General features: G+C 53.2%; 1 protein-coding gene across 5 annotated transcripts in view; it reads right to left on the bottom strand.

Moving 5' to 3' along the window:
* Positions 1–16,872, bottom strand: part of COL27A1 (collagen type XXVII alpha 1 chain) — a 157,781-nt gene that overhangs the window by 49,652 nt on the left and 91,257 nt on the right. For all 5 annotated transcript variants that reach the window (XR_010130328.1, XM_031014649.3, XM_055350483.2 and 2 more), the window contains 4 exons: positions 12,887–12,940; positions 10,909–10,962; positions 10,617–10,670; positions 4,945–4,998 (listed from right to left, as the gene is read on the bottom strand). Coding sequence is in view for 4 of the 5 variants with exons in the window: in XM_031014649.3 (XP_030870509.2) it covers positions 4,945–4,998; positions 10,617–10,670; positions 10,909–10,962; positions 12,887–12,940 (216 nt within the window). In the remaining variant the exon portion in view is untranslated. The remainder of the gene's footprint in view (positions 1–4,944; positions 4,999–10,616; positions 10,671–10,908; positions 10,963–12,886; positions 12,941–16,872) is intronic.

Raw genomic sequence — 16,872 nt, 5'->3', positions numbered from 1 at the left:
CGTGTGTCCCCTCCAGGGCCGCTCCCACAGAGACGCAGATGGGCTGGGGTCTCCTGGAAAAAACCCGTGGAAAACAGAGCAGGCTGTGTTCTCTAGGGGGTCTCAAGCGGTCTGTGTTCGGAGGACAGGAGTGTCCTGTGGAGGAGGCCAGCCCATCCTGGCCCGGGAGCCCAGGGGACCAGCCCGCAATACTCCCCCAGATAAAAGGAACTGGGGAAGTGTCTAGGTGGGGGAGGATGGGGAATGAGAAAACTAAAGGAAGAAAAATCATTTAAAAATCAAACAAGGAAGGCTGGGCACAGTGGCTCACGCCTGTAATCCCAGCACTTTGGGAGGCTGAGGTGGGCGGATCATGAGGTCAGGAGTTCAAGACCAGCCTGACCAACATGGTGAAACCCCATCTCTACTATAAATACAAAAATTAGCTAGGCGTGGTGGTGTGTGTCTGTAGTCCCAGCTACTCAGGAGGCTGAAGTAGGAGAATTGCTTGAACCCAGGAGGCGGAGCTTGCAGTGAGCGAAGATCGCACCACTGCACTCCAGCCTGGGCGACAGAGCGAGACTCCATCTCAAAAAAAAGAAAAAAAAAATCAAACAAGGAAATTTTCAATGACTAATTGGGCCAACAAAGTGAAAATTCCACTTCTCAGCTGCCTGGAGCTCCCTATGCTTCAATCCCACACCGCAGCCTTAAAGAGCACCCCACTGATCACATAATCCTGGAACAGGGAGCCACCGGGCAAGGCCAAGGCTCAGCTGGGAGATGCTGTTCTCAGCATCCCCAAGCCCAGGGCCTGGTGCCCATTGTGGGGTCCAGCCCTAGGCACTGGGCTGCTCAGGAAATGTGTCTGGGGACAAGTGACTGCTCCTCACTGAGACTCCATTTCTTTTTTCTGAAATGGGCACAAGAAATCTCTCCCTCAAGACAGGAGGCGATGCCCACAGGCAGCTCAGTGCCTGGCACGCAGAAAGTGCTTAAGAATGGCTAGTTCCATCCCTGCCAGGCTCTGCCAGGGGAGGGGGCAGCCTCCCCAGAGGCAGGGACACAGGAGTGGCTTGGGGAATCTGGGCTCAGTCCCTTCCTCAGGCAGTTCACACTATGCTGTGTAAAACCAGTTGAGAATTTTCACAGATTCAAGCTGCGGTTTGAGGAACTCCTAAACAAGCCATCTCTAGTGGGCATTACGGGGCTCAGGTGCTAGCCGTAGCCTGTTGCTGGTTTGCTGTGTGACCCCGAAAAGCCCCATCTCCTCTCCGGGCCTCAGTCTCGGGCTCACGTGGACACTGTCACACCATGTCATTAGGCTTAACACCCGTGATTCATGGGCACAGGCCTGGCGGAGCTGGAGCCACATGGGGTGGGGCCGTGTCAGGTCATGGGAGCTGGGACAGGGGCTGAGCTGATGGCAGACAACTGAGCCCTCCTGAGGGATGATCTCTGGCTCTGGGCTCTGTCTCTTGCTGAGACATACACCTCCCTAGAAAGGGATAGCTCTGGGAGGGGAGTGGAGGCTCAGAGGTGTTGAGGGCTTGGCCTGAAGCCCATAGCACCTTGTTTATCCCAGGAATCAAAGGCTTTCTGGGAGAAAGGTTAAGTCATCAAATAATAGAGCAGTAGCAGCCACCGCAGGAGCAGTGAAAGCTGTTATCCTCCTTTCACAGGGAAAGAAACAGGCTCAGGATGGTGGTGAACTTGCCTATGGTCACACAGCTAGGAAATGGAGGAGCCAGAATTTGAGACCAAGTCAGCTGGACACGCATTTTTTTCACCACTACCTGTCACCGTTTTTCAGAAATGGAGTGAGCTCCCCGTCACCGGGGGCATACAGGTCAGGGCCCAGAGGATCCTGCCAGGAAGGCTGCACACTGGGGCCTGGTGTTGGAGAAGACAATGTCTAAAATCCCTCTTATCTGAGAGAACTCACTATCCCAGCAGAGCACCAGAGAACCCGGGAGAAGCTGGCTTGGCTTAAGAGAGAGGAGGAGGCAGTAGTGGGGCCACCAGCCACCCTGTCTCCCCAGCTCCACGGGGCAGGGAGAGGGGCGAGAACAGCCTCACACTCTAACCCTTGCTCTGGGCCACTCAACAGTTCATCCCGCAGGTTCCCCAGTCCTGCTGCCTCCTTCCCTAAATGAACCTGGGCAGGCCCACCCCCGCCCCGCCTGCTGGAGGGAAGCTTGGGTTTCTATCAGAGCTACATGTCTGCTCTCTTGTATCCGCTCCTCGAGGAAGATGTCTGCAGGCACGCTGGAGACTGCCCTCCAGCCAGGCCTGGGGTCAGGCTTGGTGGGGAGGAGCTCCTGCCTGGGACAGAAAATCTGGCCAACCACAGCTCTTGTGAAAAAGGGGCCAATGAACAAGCGGGAACGAGCACACACCATCACGTGCTGCCACCCTGCAGCAAGTTCAAGGTGCTCAGGAAGTGACTGAGTCCCCACAGCCAGCCCACCAGCTTTGTTCTGTTGCTGACCCATTTTATGGAGGGAGAAGTGAAGGCTCAGGGAGGGGAAATCAGTGGCCCAAGGTCTAAGATCCAAGAGGAAGAGCCTGGATTTGGGCAAGGTCTGCTAAGCTCTAACACCCACAGGCAGGGGAAGAGTTGGCCCGAGGCACTGGAATCTTGGGGTCCTTACGACCCCCTCGGAAGGAGGAATTAAAGTCTCTCACCTGAGCAGGTGGGAGAAAGGCTCTGAGAGGTTTAGAAACCGGCATGGGGTTCCACAGCTGGGAACCGGGGGTGCTGAGACTTGCCGTAGGCCCATCTGACCCCAGAGTCCTCACTCTTTTCACTGGGGCTGGTGGGCCCAGGTTCTAGTCAGCATCCTCACCAAGAACAGGATGAGAGCCTCCCTTGCCCCTGGCCATCAACTCTCAGTGCTCATTCTTCCTCGGGTGGGCGGTGGGGTGGGGAGCAGGGCGCGTCCTACACATAGGCAGGAAAGCAGGCAAGGCCTTGCAGACCTCCAGGCCCATTCCCCATGGCACATATGGGGAAACTGAGGCACAGAGCACCACAAGGCCTTGCTAAGGGCACAGGGCAAACCGGGAGCTGATCAGGACTTGCCCAGAATCAAGCTCTTTCACAGGCACGGTGGGTGCCTCTGTAGGTTCCCCACCTTCAGTCACCTCCTCTAGGAGGTGGCGAAAGGCAGCCTGTTCGGCAGGATACCCAGGGGGCCGATCTCATAGGTTGTGCATTCCTGACAAACCCAGTGGGGAGAGGGGCTCATGTTCCTGATGCTCCCCTCCCAGCCCGGGAGACATTGACGTGGTTGGAAGCCTGTGTTTCCTTAAGCAGGAATACGTTCTTCAAGCCACTGCTGGGAAGGGGTGGTGGAGATGGTTGAAGGGAGCCCAGTGAGTTGAAGGGGGCCTGAGCCCCGCGCCTGAGGCAAGGCAGGGGGCCTGGGCCCATGCAGCTTACCCTCCAGGGAATCCAGCTTCCTGGGGCAGGAGGGGAGGTACAGAGGATCCGGATGGAGCCTGGCTGCCCTTGGGCCAAGGCCCGTTTGAAGAGGACACCCCCCCCCCCCCCCCCACAGAGAACATGGGCACCGGAGGGACCCTGCCGGGCCACAGGAATGCCTTTTAATCTTCCCTCTTCCAGGCCGGCTGCTCAGGCCATCTGGTTTGGGGGAAATTGTAAAACCACTTGAAATCCAGCCAAGAGGAGAATAATAATCACGGATCCCCCGTATGGAGCTTGGATATCAGGCCTGGGCTGCCGGCACCACCTGCACCACCTGCACCATCTCACTTTCTCTTTACAATAAGGCTGCACGGCCCCACGCCTGTATACCTATTGGTGGCAGACCATCCTGTCAACCCTCCCTGTGTGATTGAAAATAAGGCTGAATTCAGTATGCAAATGAGCCAGATTCCCTGGGTTCAAATCCCAGCTCTGCCACTTTTTAGCTGTGCAACTTGAGGTAAGTGACTCAACCTCTCTGTGCCTCTCTGGGAGTGGAGTGGAGGCTCAGAGGGTTCAGGGCTTGGGCTGAATCACATAGCACCTAGTTTATCCCAGGAATCAAAGGTTTTCTGGGAGAAAGGTTAAGTAATCCAATAATAAAATAATAATAAAATGGGAATGAGAATAGCACCTACATGACAGGGTAGTGTTGAGGATTAAATGAGTTAATGTGTGTGACAGACAGTATCTGGCATAGATTAAGTGCTGGTGATTACTTCCAGTGACTGCTCAGGGAAGCCTTGTTTAAAACCCCCTGCAGCCTCCCAATGCCCTTGGAGTATAGCTGTGGCTTTTGAAGCCCTGCCTCGCTTGGTGCCTGCTAAGTCCCAGCCCCATGCCTCTCCCTCGTCCCTCTTTTGACCCTGAGGATACCTAAGCATCCACCTCCTGTATCACCTTCAGGTCTTCCCCTGCCAGTCCCCTGCCAGGAAGCTGGCATCAGCTCAAGCACTGCCCTCTCCTAAAGTCCTTCCTTAGTGCCCTGCCCAGGTAGGGTCCTCCTCTGGGCTTCCAGGCTGCTAATACTTCCTCAGTCCATGTGCTGATGACCCTGTATTTTATCACCTGCATCTGCCAAGTGGTTTGATTCACTTGTTGACTGGCTCACAAGGGCAGGCAGGGGTTATGTCTGTCCTGTTCACCACAATACCTGCAGAGCCTCCAACAGTGTCCGCCAGACAGTAGGTGCTAAATAAGTGCTGGTTGAATAAATGAATGAACAAAGAACTGGTACCAGAGAGCCCGACTGTGCCTGGTGGATAGCAAGGCTGAGAAATGGGTTGGAAAGAGGGGTGGGGTCCCACCCCTAGAGACAGGTCCAGGGTGAGCCTAGAACCTTGCCTTATGCTATGAAAGTCACAGATCCCAGAGCTGGGCTAGGGGCAAAGACCAGGCAGTCTCTGGCAGATGGCCCTGTTCCAAGTGTGCCCCCTCCCACCAGCATCAGCCCCCAGGAGCTGGGCTCGACTTACCCGACGTCCCTTTGCTCCCCTCATGCCTGGTGGGCCTCGAGATCCTGGAGGACCCTGGGAAGAGGAGAAAGAGTTTGGAGAGGCCCCTTTTTAGGAAGTGAGAGCAACACGGGGGGCTGGGAGTGTGGGGCAAAGCTTGAAGGCCTGCAGCCCTCAGACGGGCATGTTCAGAAGCTGCCGGGGCCCCAGCAGCCTCCACATGGAAGGACTGGGCACCTGGCTCACTGGGGAAAGCAGCAGGCGAGCCACAGCCTCAAACACAGCCAATGCCCTGGGCTATAGGGGGATGGGCCTCAACCTTTCCTGGGAGTCTGGGGAGTGGGGATAAGGCCCCCTGCATGACATTTTCTTCTCCTTTTCCTCAAAATCAACAATGAGAAGGTACGATGCCATTCATTCATTCATTTATGTATTTATTGAGAGAGGATCTCGCTCTGTGGCCTGGGCTGGAGTGCAGTGCAGCCTTGAGCTCCGGGCTCAAGTGATCCCCCCGCCTCAGCCTCCTGAGTAGCTAGGATTGCAGGTATGCACCATCATGCCCAGCTAATTTTCTTATTATTGTGGAGACAGGGTCTCACTATCTTGACCAGCCTGATCTCAAACTGCTAGGCTCAAGTGATCCTCCTGCCTCAGCCTCCCAAATTGCTGGGATTACAGGTGTGAGCCACTGCATCCAGACTACAATGACATGTATGACAAAAGGTCTCCTCAAATCCTCATCTTCCTTTCTCTCCCCGACCAGAAAGGAGAATCTGGTGACCCAAGTTCTGTCCCTTACCTCCACCCTGACACCCAATATTTTCCTGAATATTTTCTCCCAGGGAAAAGAGGAGGAGGAGGAAGAACTGAGAACACAGGCCTGGGGTGAGCTTGGGAGGCAGAGAGGGCAGAGTGGGAGAGGATCAAGAAGGAGAGAAGGAGAGGGGAGGCAGAGGCAAAGAAGTGGGTGGGGTGGCATGAGAAGGGAGCAAGGCCCAGCCCCGGGCAAATGGGCAGCCATCTTGGTTTTGATGAACAGACGACAAGAGGGGCAAGAGAGACAGGGTGAGAGGGCCAGTTTAGTTCTTGGAATTCTCAGCACCTGGCCTGGCACAGGTGCACGACAGACACTCAGGAATCTGCTGAATGAACAAGGAGTACATGAACTGAAGAGGGCAGAGGGTGGGAAGGGAGGGAACACAGGAGAAGATGGGAAGCAGGCCACCCCTCTGCCTAATGTCTCCCCCGCCCCCAACCCGATTCCAGGCCCAGCTTGAGAGATCTCAAGCAGCAATTTCATCCACCGGCCAGCCAGGACCCTCTGCCAGCTCCAGGAGCCTCCCAGCTCCTGCAGCAATTCTCAGACTGGGCGTGCTCCTTTTGCAAGGCAGAGCCAGTCTCATCCCTCCTCTGAATACCAGGGAGAGGCCCAGCCCCATTTGGTGCCTCAGAAGGAACTCTTGACTTTCCCATTTCCCTCTCCCCATGGCTTTGAGGGGTGTGAACCCAGCCGCTATCACCCAGCAGACCCTCCAACAGCTGCTGTGGAGGGGCTGATGTGAGGGGCTGGGTCCCAGGCTGACCCTTCATCAGCAGAGCAAGCAGGGTGTGGACCCGGGCTTGGCCCCATAAAAGGCAGTTCTGACTCCCGGGTGGTGGAGAACAGAAAGACTGGGTGAGAATGGGCCATTTTATAGAATGATCTCAGAGCTCAGAAGGCATGCAATGCACCACTGGGAAATTTCGGGAGCCAAGTCTCTACATCAAGGCATAGAGTGCTGAAAAGAACAGGCTGTAGCACTGGAGAACCTGGGCTCACATGCCAGTTCGGCCACTTACTAATTGTGCCATCTTAGGCACGTTACTTCAACTCACTGGGCCTCAGTTTTGTCATCTATAAAATGGGGATAGAAGAGTCCTTACCTCCTAGAGTTTCTAGAAGGTGAAGTGACAAAGTCCTCAGGAAAAGGTAGCTGCCTGCTCTCGCAAGGCAGGAGGAGGTCAGAATTGAATGCTAGACCCAACTCTGGTCACTGGGTGACCCTAGGCAGGTCCCAGGGCGACCCTAGGCAGGTCCCAGGGCCTCACTCCCACCCCCAATAATGGGGATAATAACCTTTTTTTTTTTTTAGGTGGAGTCTTGCTCTGTCGCCCAGGCTGGAGTGCAGTGGCGCTATCTTGGCTCACTGCAAGCTCCGCCTCCCAGGTTCACACCATTCTCCTGCCTCAGCCTCCCGAGTAGCTGGGACTACAGGCGCCCGCCACCATGCCCGGCTAATTTTTTTCTGTTTTTTAGTAGAGACGGGGTTTCACCGTGTTAGCCAGGATGGTCTTGATCTCCTGACCTCATGATCCGCCAGCCTCGGCCTCCCAAAGTGCTGGGATTACAGGCATGAGCCATCGTGCCTGGCCTGGGGATAATAATCTTGATGGATCTCAATGTGCTATCGGATAACATGGAGGTGAAAGTGATTGATAAAGTGGGAAAATGCCAATCAGGTGTGAACAATATCACCAGAAATGTCACTTTTAATCGTAGTAGCCTTACTCATAATAGTGGCAATGATCATCTCTAACAAATAGTTATCACCATTCACGAAGCACACAGTTATGCAGGAGGGCTGTGAGACACCACATCATGCACTGCACCATTTCTGATGACAATCTCATACTGCAGGTGGCACCATGCTGACTTACAGATGGGGAAACTGAGGGTCGGAGAAGCTATGAATGTTGCCAACAATCCCGCAGCTGGCAAGTCGGGGAGCCAGAATTTCACCCCCATGTATCTGATTCTGAAGGTGGTTTTCTGGGCCTCCGTGCTAGCCGGCTTCCCCAGTGTCGCTGGCCAGGAGGAACCCCAAGAGATCCAAGGGACCAGCCCTGTACCGTAGCAGTGGGGGACCATGGCAACCTTGGGATCAGAAACAGCAGTAAGTGACCGTCTGATTTCACCAAGCCTGAGCCAACCCACTGAACAGGGGGAAGCACTGAGGAGACGGGGCGGGGTGGGGAGGTGAGTGGAGCCAGGGAGGCGAGGGATTCAGAGGAGGCCTGCACCTTCTTCTCTGCACTGGCCTGAATATCCCCACTCTTTCCCCATCTCCCACAGGCCTTCCATTGTGTCCCAGTGACTCCTTTCCTGGCTTTCCTCCTCCCACTAGACAGATGGGGAGACTGAGTCCCAGGATGGCTGAGGTGCAGGGGTGCCGGGGGTAGAACTCGATGATCTACCCCCAGCATCCTTGTACTCAGGCTTCGGCCCTACTCTGGGCACCCCCCATGCTGAGGGCTCCAATCACTCTATCTCTGACCACTGGGAGGGAGGCCGGGCCCTTGCATTCCAAGCTGGGTGCCTCGGCCAGCTGTGCTAGCCCCCCGACCAGAATGCTGGTACTCTGACCCCCTGCTTCTACCCCAACAGTCCTACTTCCACACTGCCAGCTCCTCCAGCCCTGGGCCAGATGTGACTTTTCCTCCTTCTCATGAACAGGGCAAAAATATGTCACTGGGAGCCCAGAGTGCTGGCTTCTGCTTCCAACTGTGCTCCTCAAGAACGTTCCAACTTGTCCAAAGAATCATGAGGATGGACAGAGACCCCTGGTGCTGATGCCTTCTCCTCTGGGTGACGGTCACCTATATCCAGGCCTCTCACCCTTGGACTAGTCCACCCCTCTCCCTCCTCGGCCCCTGGCGTGGCCTGGCACAGAGTAGGTGCTCGATAAAAGTCTGTTAATGATGGAGAGAATGTTTATACTTGACAGCCCCACCAGACAGTGAGAGTCTTAAGAGCTGGAACTCTTTCTTACCATTTTTGTACCTCCAGGGAGGAGCTTATGCTAGCACACAGCAGGTGCATGAAAAAGTGTAGGAGCTGAGTTGGCCTTGCTTCCCTAATCACAGTAGAGAACAGGTTTATGCGAGCTTCCCCTGAGTTCAAACCATGAAAGGCTTCAGGGCCCTTCCTCATCAGATGCCAGGGAACTCCTCAGTCTGGACTTTGGAGACACCCAGGCAACCTGAGCTCATCGCCCCTCAGCCCTACCTCCGGATCTGTGCCTGGGCTGGTCCCTCTACCCCCACACCCTCCCCACCTTCCCCAAGCCCACCTCGGACTGGGCTCCCAGCCCTGACCCCTGGCTTTGGCTGAAGCGAGTGCCCTTTCCTAGTTTCCATCCTCCATTGGCAGAAACAGGGATCTGAAGCAAGTTCTACCTGCTCCAAATGAGAGCAAGCCCACCCCCATCCCCTGCACATCATCACCCCTGGGAAGGAGAAGGGGCTCTTGAACTTGAGTGCTCCTGGCCGCACCCTTCCCCCAGCTCTCCCAGCCTCTCCCACCACTCTGCCTTGAGAGCCTCCCACCATCCCTGCTTCCTCAGTCATCATGAGAAGCCCAGGCCCCTGAGGACCCTCAGCCCTGTTTGTCCAGCATTTCCCATCTTTGTGCCTGCTCTTCCAGAACAGACATCACTTACCGGGTTCTATCTACCCTGCCCCTCATACCAGACTACACGCTCCAAAGGAAGGGACCACTTTCTACCTTTCTTGCTGCCACATCCCCAGCTCCTGGAACTGCCGAAACCCCATCTCTACTAAAAATACAAAAATTAGCTGGGTGTGGTGGCACACGCTTGTGATCCCAGCTACTAGGGAGGCTGAGGCACGAGAATCTCTTGAACCCAGGAGGTGGAGGTTGCAGTGAGTGGAGATTGGGCCCCTTCACCCAGCTCCTGAAACTGCCCACAAGCACTTATTGCTCAGTAACTACAGAGTGAATGAGTGAATGGACAAAAGCAATAATGCTGCTAATAACCAAAATGCTTCCAGGGAACAAACACCATTCTGTAATGAACATTAGCCCCACGCTTCCATTTAACCCACACGATCACACTATCATGACCATGATTCTTTTTTCTGTTTTTCAAATGAGCAAAATTCAGGCTCAGAGAAGTTAAATGATCTGCCCCAGGAATACAGTCAAATCTGCCCCAGGATTATAGTCAGAGAGTGGTGTAGCTGGGATTCTACCCAGGTCTGTCTGATTCTGAGGCTTGAACTCCTAACCCTTATTCTTTTTCTCCTCTTCTCTTCTGTTCTTCCTTCCTTCCTTCATTCCTTCCTTCCTTTCTTTTCTTTTCCTTTCCTTCCTTTCTTCCTCCCCTCCCGCCCTCCCTCCCTCCTTTCTTTTTTCTCCTCTTCTTTCTTTGTCTTTCTTCCTTTTTCTTTCTTTCTTTCTTTCTTCTTTCTTTCTTCCTCCACTCCCTCCTTCTTTCTTTCTCCCCTCCCTTCCTCTCTCTTTCTTTCCTTCTTCCTTTCTTTCTTTCTTTTTCTCTGTCTCTTTCTTTCTTTTCCTTTCTTTTTTTTGAGACAGGGTCTAGCTCTATCACCCAGGCAGAGTGCAGTGGCACGATCTTGGCTCACTGCAACCTCTGCCTTCTGGGTTCAAGCGATTCTCATGCCTCAGCCTACTGAGTATGTGGGATTACAGGTGCGTGTCACCACGCCCAGCGAATTTTTGTATTTTTAGTAGAGACAAGGTTTCGGTATGTTTGTCAGGCTGGTCTTGAACTCTGGCCTCAAGTGATCGGCCTCCCAAAGTGCTGAGATTACAGGTGTGAGCCGCCACACCCAGCCACCTAACCCTTATCTGACAGTGGTTTGAGCTTAGGGATCACAAGGGCTTTGCTTACCTGGGGTCCAGGCTCTCCAGGGGTCCCCATACCACCTGGCATTCCAGGATGACCCTGCCAAGATAGAGAAGACAAAGGAGGAATCAGCTATGGAAGGTGCCCCTTCCTCCTTCAGTCCCACCTCAGTCGGCTCAGCCCCAGTGCAAAGCCAGGAGGACAGCAGCTAGGCCCCCTGGACAAAGAGGGAGCTGGTCATTCTGAACGTCTGGGGTAAGCGGTTCATGGAGGAGAGCAGAGCTGTCACTCAAGGCTGCAACAGGAGAGGGCAAGAGGATGCAGACTTACTCCTTACCATCGACCCCTTGGGTCCAGGCACGCCTGGGGGTCCCATCATGCCACGATCACCCTGTGATGGAGACAGCAATGCAGGCAGGTCACGGCTATGGCTGTGGGGTGGCTCTGTGGGAGGCAGGTGCAGAGGGCCATCCAGAGACTCAAAGAGAGATAGGGGTTTGCTCAAGGTCTCTAGAGGGTCCCTGCCTAGTTCATGACCACATCACCCAGGTGGGGATCTGGGATTTCACTCAGAGGAAGCCAAGACCTCTGGCAAGGCCCGGAAGGCCTCAGCATCCCCTGTAGTGGGCCACGCAGTGAATTTCCCTCCAAGGATGGTCCTGATTAACGAAGCACTAATTACACTGTCCCCTTTGATCCTGGCCCACATCATGTTGGTCCTTATTAGGCCTGGCATCCCCTGGGCTAGGCTTGCTGAGGCAGAAACAGCAAGAGAAGGCATGTCTTTCACTCTCCAAACTCCCTGTCCAAACCTAGATGAGATGCTAGAGAATCAGAGACATAACTCATTCCCTCTCAACCAATCCAGACACACTGGGCAGAGTTGGCAGTGTAGCAGACAGCTCCAGCCAGAAGGTAGGTGCTCTGGGTTCGAATCTTGGCTCTGTTTTCGTGAGGCTCTGTTTCTTGTATCCACCCAGCCGGCAAATATTTATTGAGCACCTACTATGTGTCTGACACTATCTGCGAGACTCTGAATATACAATGGTGAGCAGGCCTGCTCCCATGGAGCAAGGCACTCAGAGGGTTGTAGGAGACACAGTGCAGTGAGGGTGGGGGTCATGGTGCTAAGGTGTTATTATTGGAGGACTTGACCCACTTGGGGGCAGAGCCGGTCAGGGAAAGCTTCCCTCGGGAAGTCCCTCTTGACCCAAGAGCTCAAGGATAATGAAGAGCATCTGGGCAGAAAGGGTGGAGGCAGATGGCAATGGGAAGAAAGCATTTGGCTAAGGGAATGGCACAGTCAATGGTTGGTAGGTGAGAAGGGACATGGGACATTTGAGCAACAGCAGAAGGCCAGAGTTGGCTTTGATGTTGTGCTATCATTATGTAAGATGCTACCACTGGAAGAAACAGGGTGAAGGGTACTATTTTTTGCAACTTCTTGTGAATCTGTCATTATTTCAAAATAAAAAGTTAAATTTAAAATTTCAAGATAAAAAGCTGAATTTAAAAGGAGGAGGAGCAGAAGGGGAAGGAGGAGGAGGGGGAAGCGAGGGAGGAGGAGGAGGAGGAAGGCAGAGGCCCGAGGGTCTGGGCCACATAGAGGGATAGAGTGTGGCACAAGAGGATCCTGGAGAGTTAGGCGGGGCCAGACTTGGGGGGGATACTTCCTCCCTCTGGACCTCAGTTCCTCCATCTATTCAATGGGAATAATATTGGTTCTCCCAGAGGGCCTGCTCTGGGGATCGGATAAACCCATACAAAGGAAGACAAGTGCCTCCAAGGCCCTTGGTGGGAGCTGGGAGCCAACATGAGGCAGAGTGTCTTAGTGAGCGAAGTGTAGCTAACCTTTGGCAATGAACCTGGTTCAAATCTCAGCACTGCCGCTTATTATCTGGGTGACCTTGAGTAAGTCACCTCCCCTATTTGAGCCTCTGTTATCTCATCTAAAACAGAGGCTTAGCAACGCAACCTCATCTTTCCTCTTTGTAAAGATCAGTCTCTTCCTCCCTGCTCTCGCCGACCCCTGTGCAGGGCCAGTAGGCAGCTGTGAGGAGCCCAGGTCACATGCATCCGCTGGTTGTCACACAAAAGTCTAACTGTGCTTGAGGCTGATGACAGTAGGGCAGGGATGGAACCCCAAGGGATGCCAGGAAAGGGAACAATGTCTCTTGGCAGACTCAGAATGCCAGGTCAGGAGAGAGGCTAGGGGAGGGTATTCTGAAATCCCCAGGTCAAAGGGCCTCTTCACCTTTTTACAATTTCAAAACACAAGCTCTAATTGTTTATCTTTTCCCCTCAACACCACTTACCTTTTCTCCCACGATTCCTGGCTCCCCGACCAGACCAATGAATCCCATAAATCCCTATGAGACACATTCACAAAAGCAAGAGAAACAACGTGAATCCAGGGACCCAGCCCTCCCGCTCCTTCCCCTGAAGCTCATCTCCCAGGTGTCTCCCACCCGTGCCTCGTCACCCAGCCAGCATGGGGTTGTGCCGGGGAGAGCGCTGCCTCTCTCTGGGCACCGTTCTGACTTCCCTCACTCCACCAGATGGTTCTGATTTTGAAGCCAAGCAGCGGGGCCGCTGCCAACATCCCTGGGAGCGCCACACATTCTTCCCGCGCCAGAAGCAGGCTGGGAGGCTGCCACGTTTGGAGAGCTGGGGTTGGGCGGCGGGTGGCCCTTAAGCTGAGCTGGGAAGAGGCCATCTGTGCCCATCTTTCGGGGCTCTGGGGCTGTTTCAAAGAGTGAAACAAACCCGCTGGCTGGGACAGAAATACCGTAACAGCCTCCGCCAAGAGAACTGATTGGAATCGGGGTGGCGGAGGCCTCTTTACTGTCTTCTGAAAGGCCTCCTTGCCTTTTTCTGAAAGGGTGCACACACAGACACACGCTGCAGCTCCCGCTGCTCTGCTGAACTCCGCTGGGTGATAACTTGCCTCTGGGTTCCAGGGGGTTCTTCTAGGTGGCCCCAGTCCTTGCCATCTCCCTGAGCAAGCAAACACGCACACGCGCAGCGAGGGTGGACAGCCTAGAGGGGTCACCTAGGAAGGCCCATCAATTTCTTATTCAGGCCCCACCTTCTTCCCTGCTAAGGAAAATGCAAACTGAACGGGGAGGGCCTTGTGTGGTTCAGGAGTGCAGAAGTGGCTTTGGAAGAACCCAGATTTGCAGCCAAGAGGTTCTGGGTGAATTAGGAAAGATGGAGGGATGAGTGGATTTTGTCCACAAAATCCGCTCCCTGTCCCCCAAACCCTGGCCAGAGTAAAATGAGACCTTGGGCCAGGAATAGGCCAGAGGTTGTGTACTCAGGCAATAAGGCCGGCCCAGCTGTCAGTTAACTACCATGAGAGGGTTACCTCTGGGATCCACACTTTCTTATCTAAAGACAGTTTTAAAGTGGTCACTTCAGCGAGGGCCACAAGTGTCTTGCTGCTGCAGCCTGGGATGTCCGCTCTGGTTGTGTGGCTCCAAAGACCACGCACCTTCCCCTCCAGCCCAAGGCCTCCAAAGCATGTGGCTGTGAACAGGGCCCGGATCTCCCGTACATCCCAGCACCACGCTGGCACTACGCATGGTGGATCCTGCACCTGCCCCTGGTTCCCTGGGTTCAGAGAACTTTCTGAAGTATAAGGTAAGAGGGATGAGGCACTAGGTATAAGGTCACAGCTAACATTTCACAGAAAATAACCAAATACTTGATTTTTGCAACAACTTATTTTTAAAAATTAATTAGAGCATTTTCTAAGTGATAGCAATATTATAACAACAGCTTCAACGTATTGAGCACTTCCTGTGTGCCAAGCCCTATACCTGGCACTTTATCTATGTCACTGTCATTCAGTCTTCAGGTGTGTGGGTTCTGGGCAAATCAGTCTCTCAGAGCCTCATCTGCAGAATGGGAGACAATAAAGGTACCTCTCTACCTCCTGGCACTGTTCCGAATACGGGAGATGGTGCACGACGAGTAGAGGTACTTCATACATGTTCGCTCTTTCCCATCCCCTCTTAATTTATTTTACAAGGGCACAGGGGTAAGACAGAGGCCTGGGCTTCCCACAAGGGAGCAGTCAGACATTTAGAGGATGCCGAATGAAGGGAATAAAAACTGCTCTGTTAAAAGGCCCCTGCCTGACTGGCCCAGAGAAACAGAAATTTCATAGCTACTTTAAATTTATGAGATGTTGGGTCCTGGAAGGCAAGCGGGTCATAAACCTCTAACAAGAAACCAAACAAGATCCTAATGAATAAGAGCCATACAGCAAGTGCCCCATCCCCCGACCCGCACCCCTGGGACCCCCCCGGGGTACTGTCCCAGAACATCCTGGCAGGCCTGTTCTTGAGGCTGGTCCAGAGAGGCCAAGCCCAGAAGTCCAGGCAGGTCAACGGAGAAGCAGCTTGGAAAGCTGCGGGCATGGCTGGCTCCTCTAGGGCTGGCAAGGCGGGCATGGGAGGAGGCAGCATTGTTACCCACAGCGAGCACTGCACAGGCAGGATCCGAGTTCCCAGTTTTGGGGAGGAGGCTAGCCTGGTCCTCACATTGCCTACAGATAAAGGGCCATTGTCTGCTACGGGAGGTTTTCTTCCTCCTCTCATATGCTAGGCATTGGGGATGCAACTGAGAATGAAAGGGCTATGGACCCTGAGCTGGACTAGACAGCTCAGTGTGACGTGTTTATATGCGTGGCTGCCCCTGGACGGGGTGTCTTGAAGGCAAGACCCATGCCCTGTTCCCAGCACCTCAGCCAGGGCCTGGCAGCCAGTCTGTGCTCTGTTAGAGACAGGCCAGGGCTCAGGAGGTCAAGAGAGTTTTCAGCCCTCGAGGCAGGCATTGGGAACCCAGCAGACCTCAGTGTCAATCTTGCCTCTGACAGTGATGTTACTGCCTGTGAGATCTCGGACAAGTTACTTAACTTCCCAGAGCCTCAGTTTCCTCATTTGCAAAATGAGGATAGTAATACCTACTACCATAGACGATTGTGTAGACAGCATTTGGCACAGAGTCTGGAACCTAACAGGTGACTAATAAATGTCACTGTTATTGGGTTGTTGCAAAAGTAATCACAGTTTTTGCCATTATAATGATAAAAACTGTGATTACTTTTGCACCGACCCAGTACTATGATTACAAGGAGGTCCTGTGGTGTGAGCTTCAGAACTTTCCCAGGGATCCTCTGATCCTGCAGTGAACAGAAAATGCCTCCCCTTTCGCCGTGACCACATGGGGTGGGGGCCAAGGGAACGGCTGGCATGGTACCTCCATGTGCCTTATAGCAGCCACAGGGTTCCAGCTCTGCCTCCTTCCTGCTACTGCCCAAGCTGCCTGGGCAGCAAGCTGGGTGTTCTGCTGACCAAATGAGACTGGGCTGCTCCAGGCAAGGTTCCCACCCCTCCTGGGCCTAGTTCTACCACTATCCCACTTGGTGATCTTGGTCAAACCTGTTTCTCCTCCATAAATCCCAGATTGCCAACATGGACTAGAATCTGAGGGTTCTAAACCCGGGGTCTCTGTCAGGCTCTATGAATGGAACTCAGAGGGTATATCAACTTGAATGGAAAAAAATTAAAACTCTTTTATTTTCATGAACCTCTAATTGAAATTTAGCATTTGCCTCGAATATGAGTGTAGGCAACAAACCACAGTAGTATTACCAGGACCTGGGGCTGTCCCAGAAAGTGACATGTCACATTACAATCATTGCTGCAGAGATCTCAAAATACATCACTAAGGCTTGGCATTACTTCAAAATTGAGGCCGCTGTTACACCTGCTACTAGAACTCATTATTTAATGCATTGCCAAAGAAGCATATATATGAATATATTATATTTTAACATATTTTCATAACTGCATTTCTATATAATCAGTTTCCTTTGTTTTTAATTTTATGCATTTATAAACTCTATTCTGAGAAGGGGATCCCTGGGCTTTTCCAGCCTGGCAAAGAAATCCAAGGCACAAAATATGGTTAGGGCTCTTAGATACAGTGATTTCCAAGGATGTTTGTGCTCTGACTTCCAAGACCCTGCATATCTATTTCCCGAGGGCCCTACCATTAGCATAACTATGAAACTGAATTTGCTGATCAAATTGCCTTTTTTTTTTTTTTTCCAATCAGGAAATATATCCAGGCCGCGGCAGCCTTTCCAAACTCCCGGGCTTCCCACAGAATGCGCTCGAATGACACTGGAAAGATTTCAAAAATCCAGGCCTCCCCCTGTTTTAATTCCTTTCTTCCCCCAACAGATGTTGCAGGCCTGGTGAGGAAGCCCATCGTGTGTGACTCTCACGCC

Source organism: Gorilla gorilla, chromosome 13, assembly GCF_029281585.2.
Source record: "Gorilla gorilla gorilla isolate KB3781 chromosome 13, NHGRI_mGorGor1-v2.1_pri, whole genome shotgun sequence".
Lineage (NCBI taxonomy): Eukaryota > Metazoa > Chordata > Mammalia > Primates > Hominidae > Gorilla > Gorilla gorilla.
This window is presented reverse-complemented; position numbering and strand designations above follow the sequence as displayed.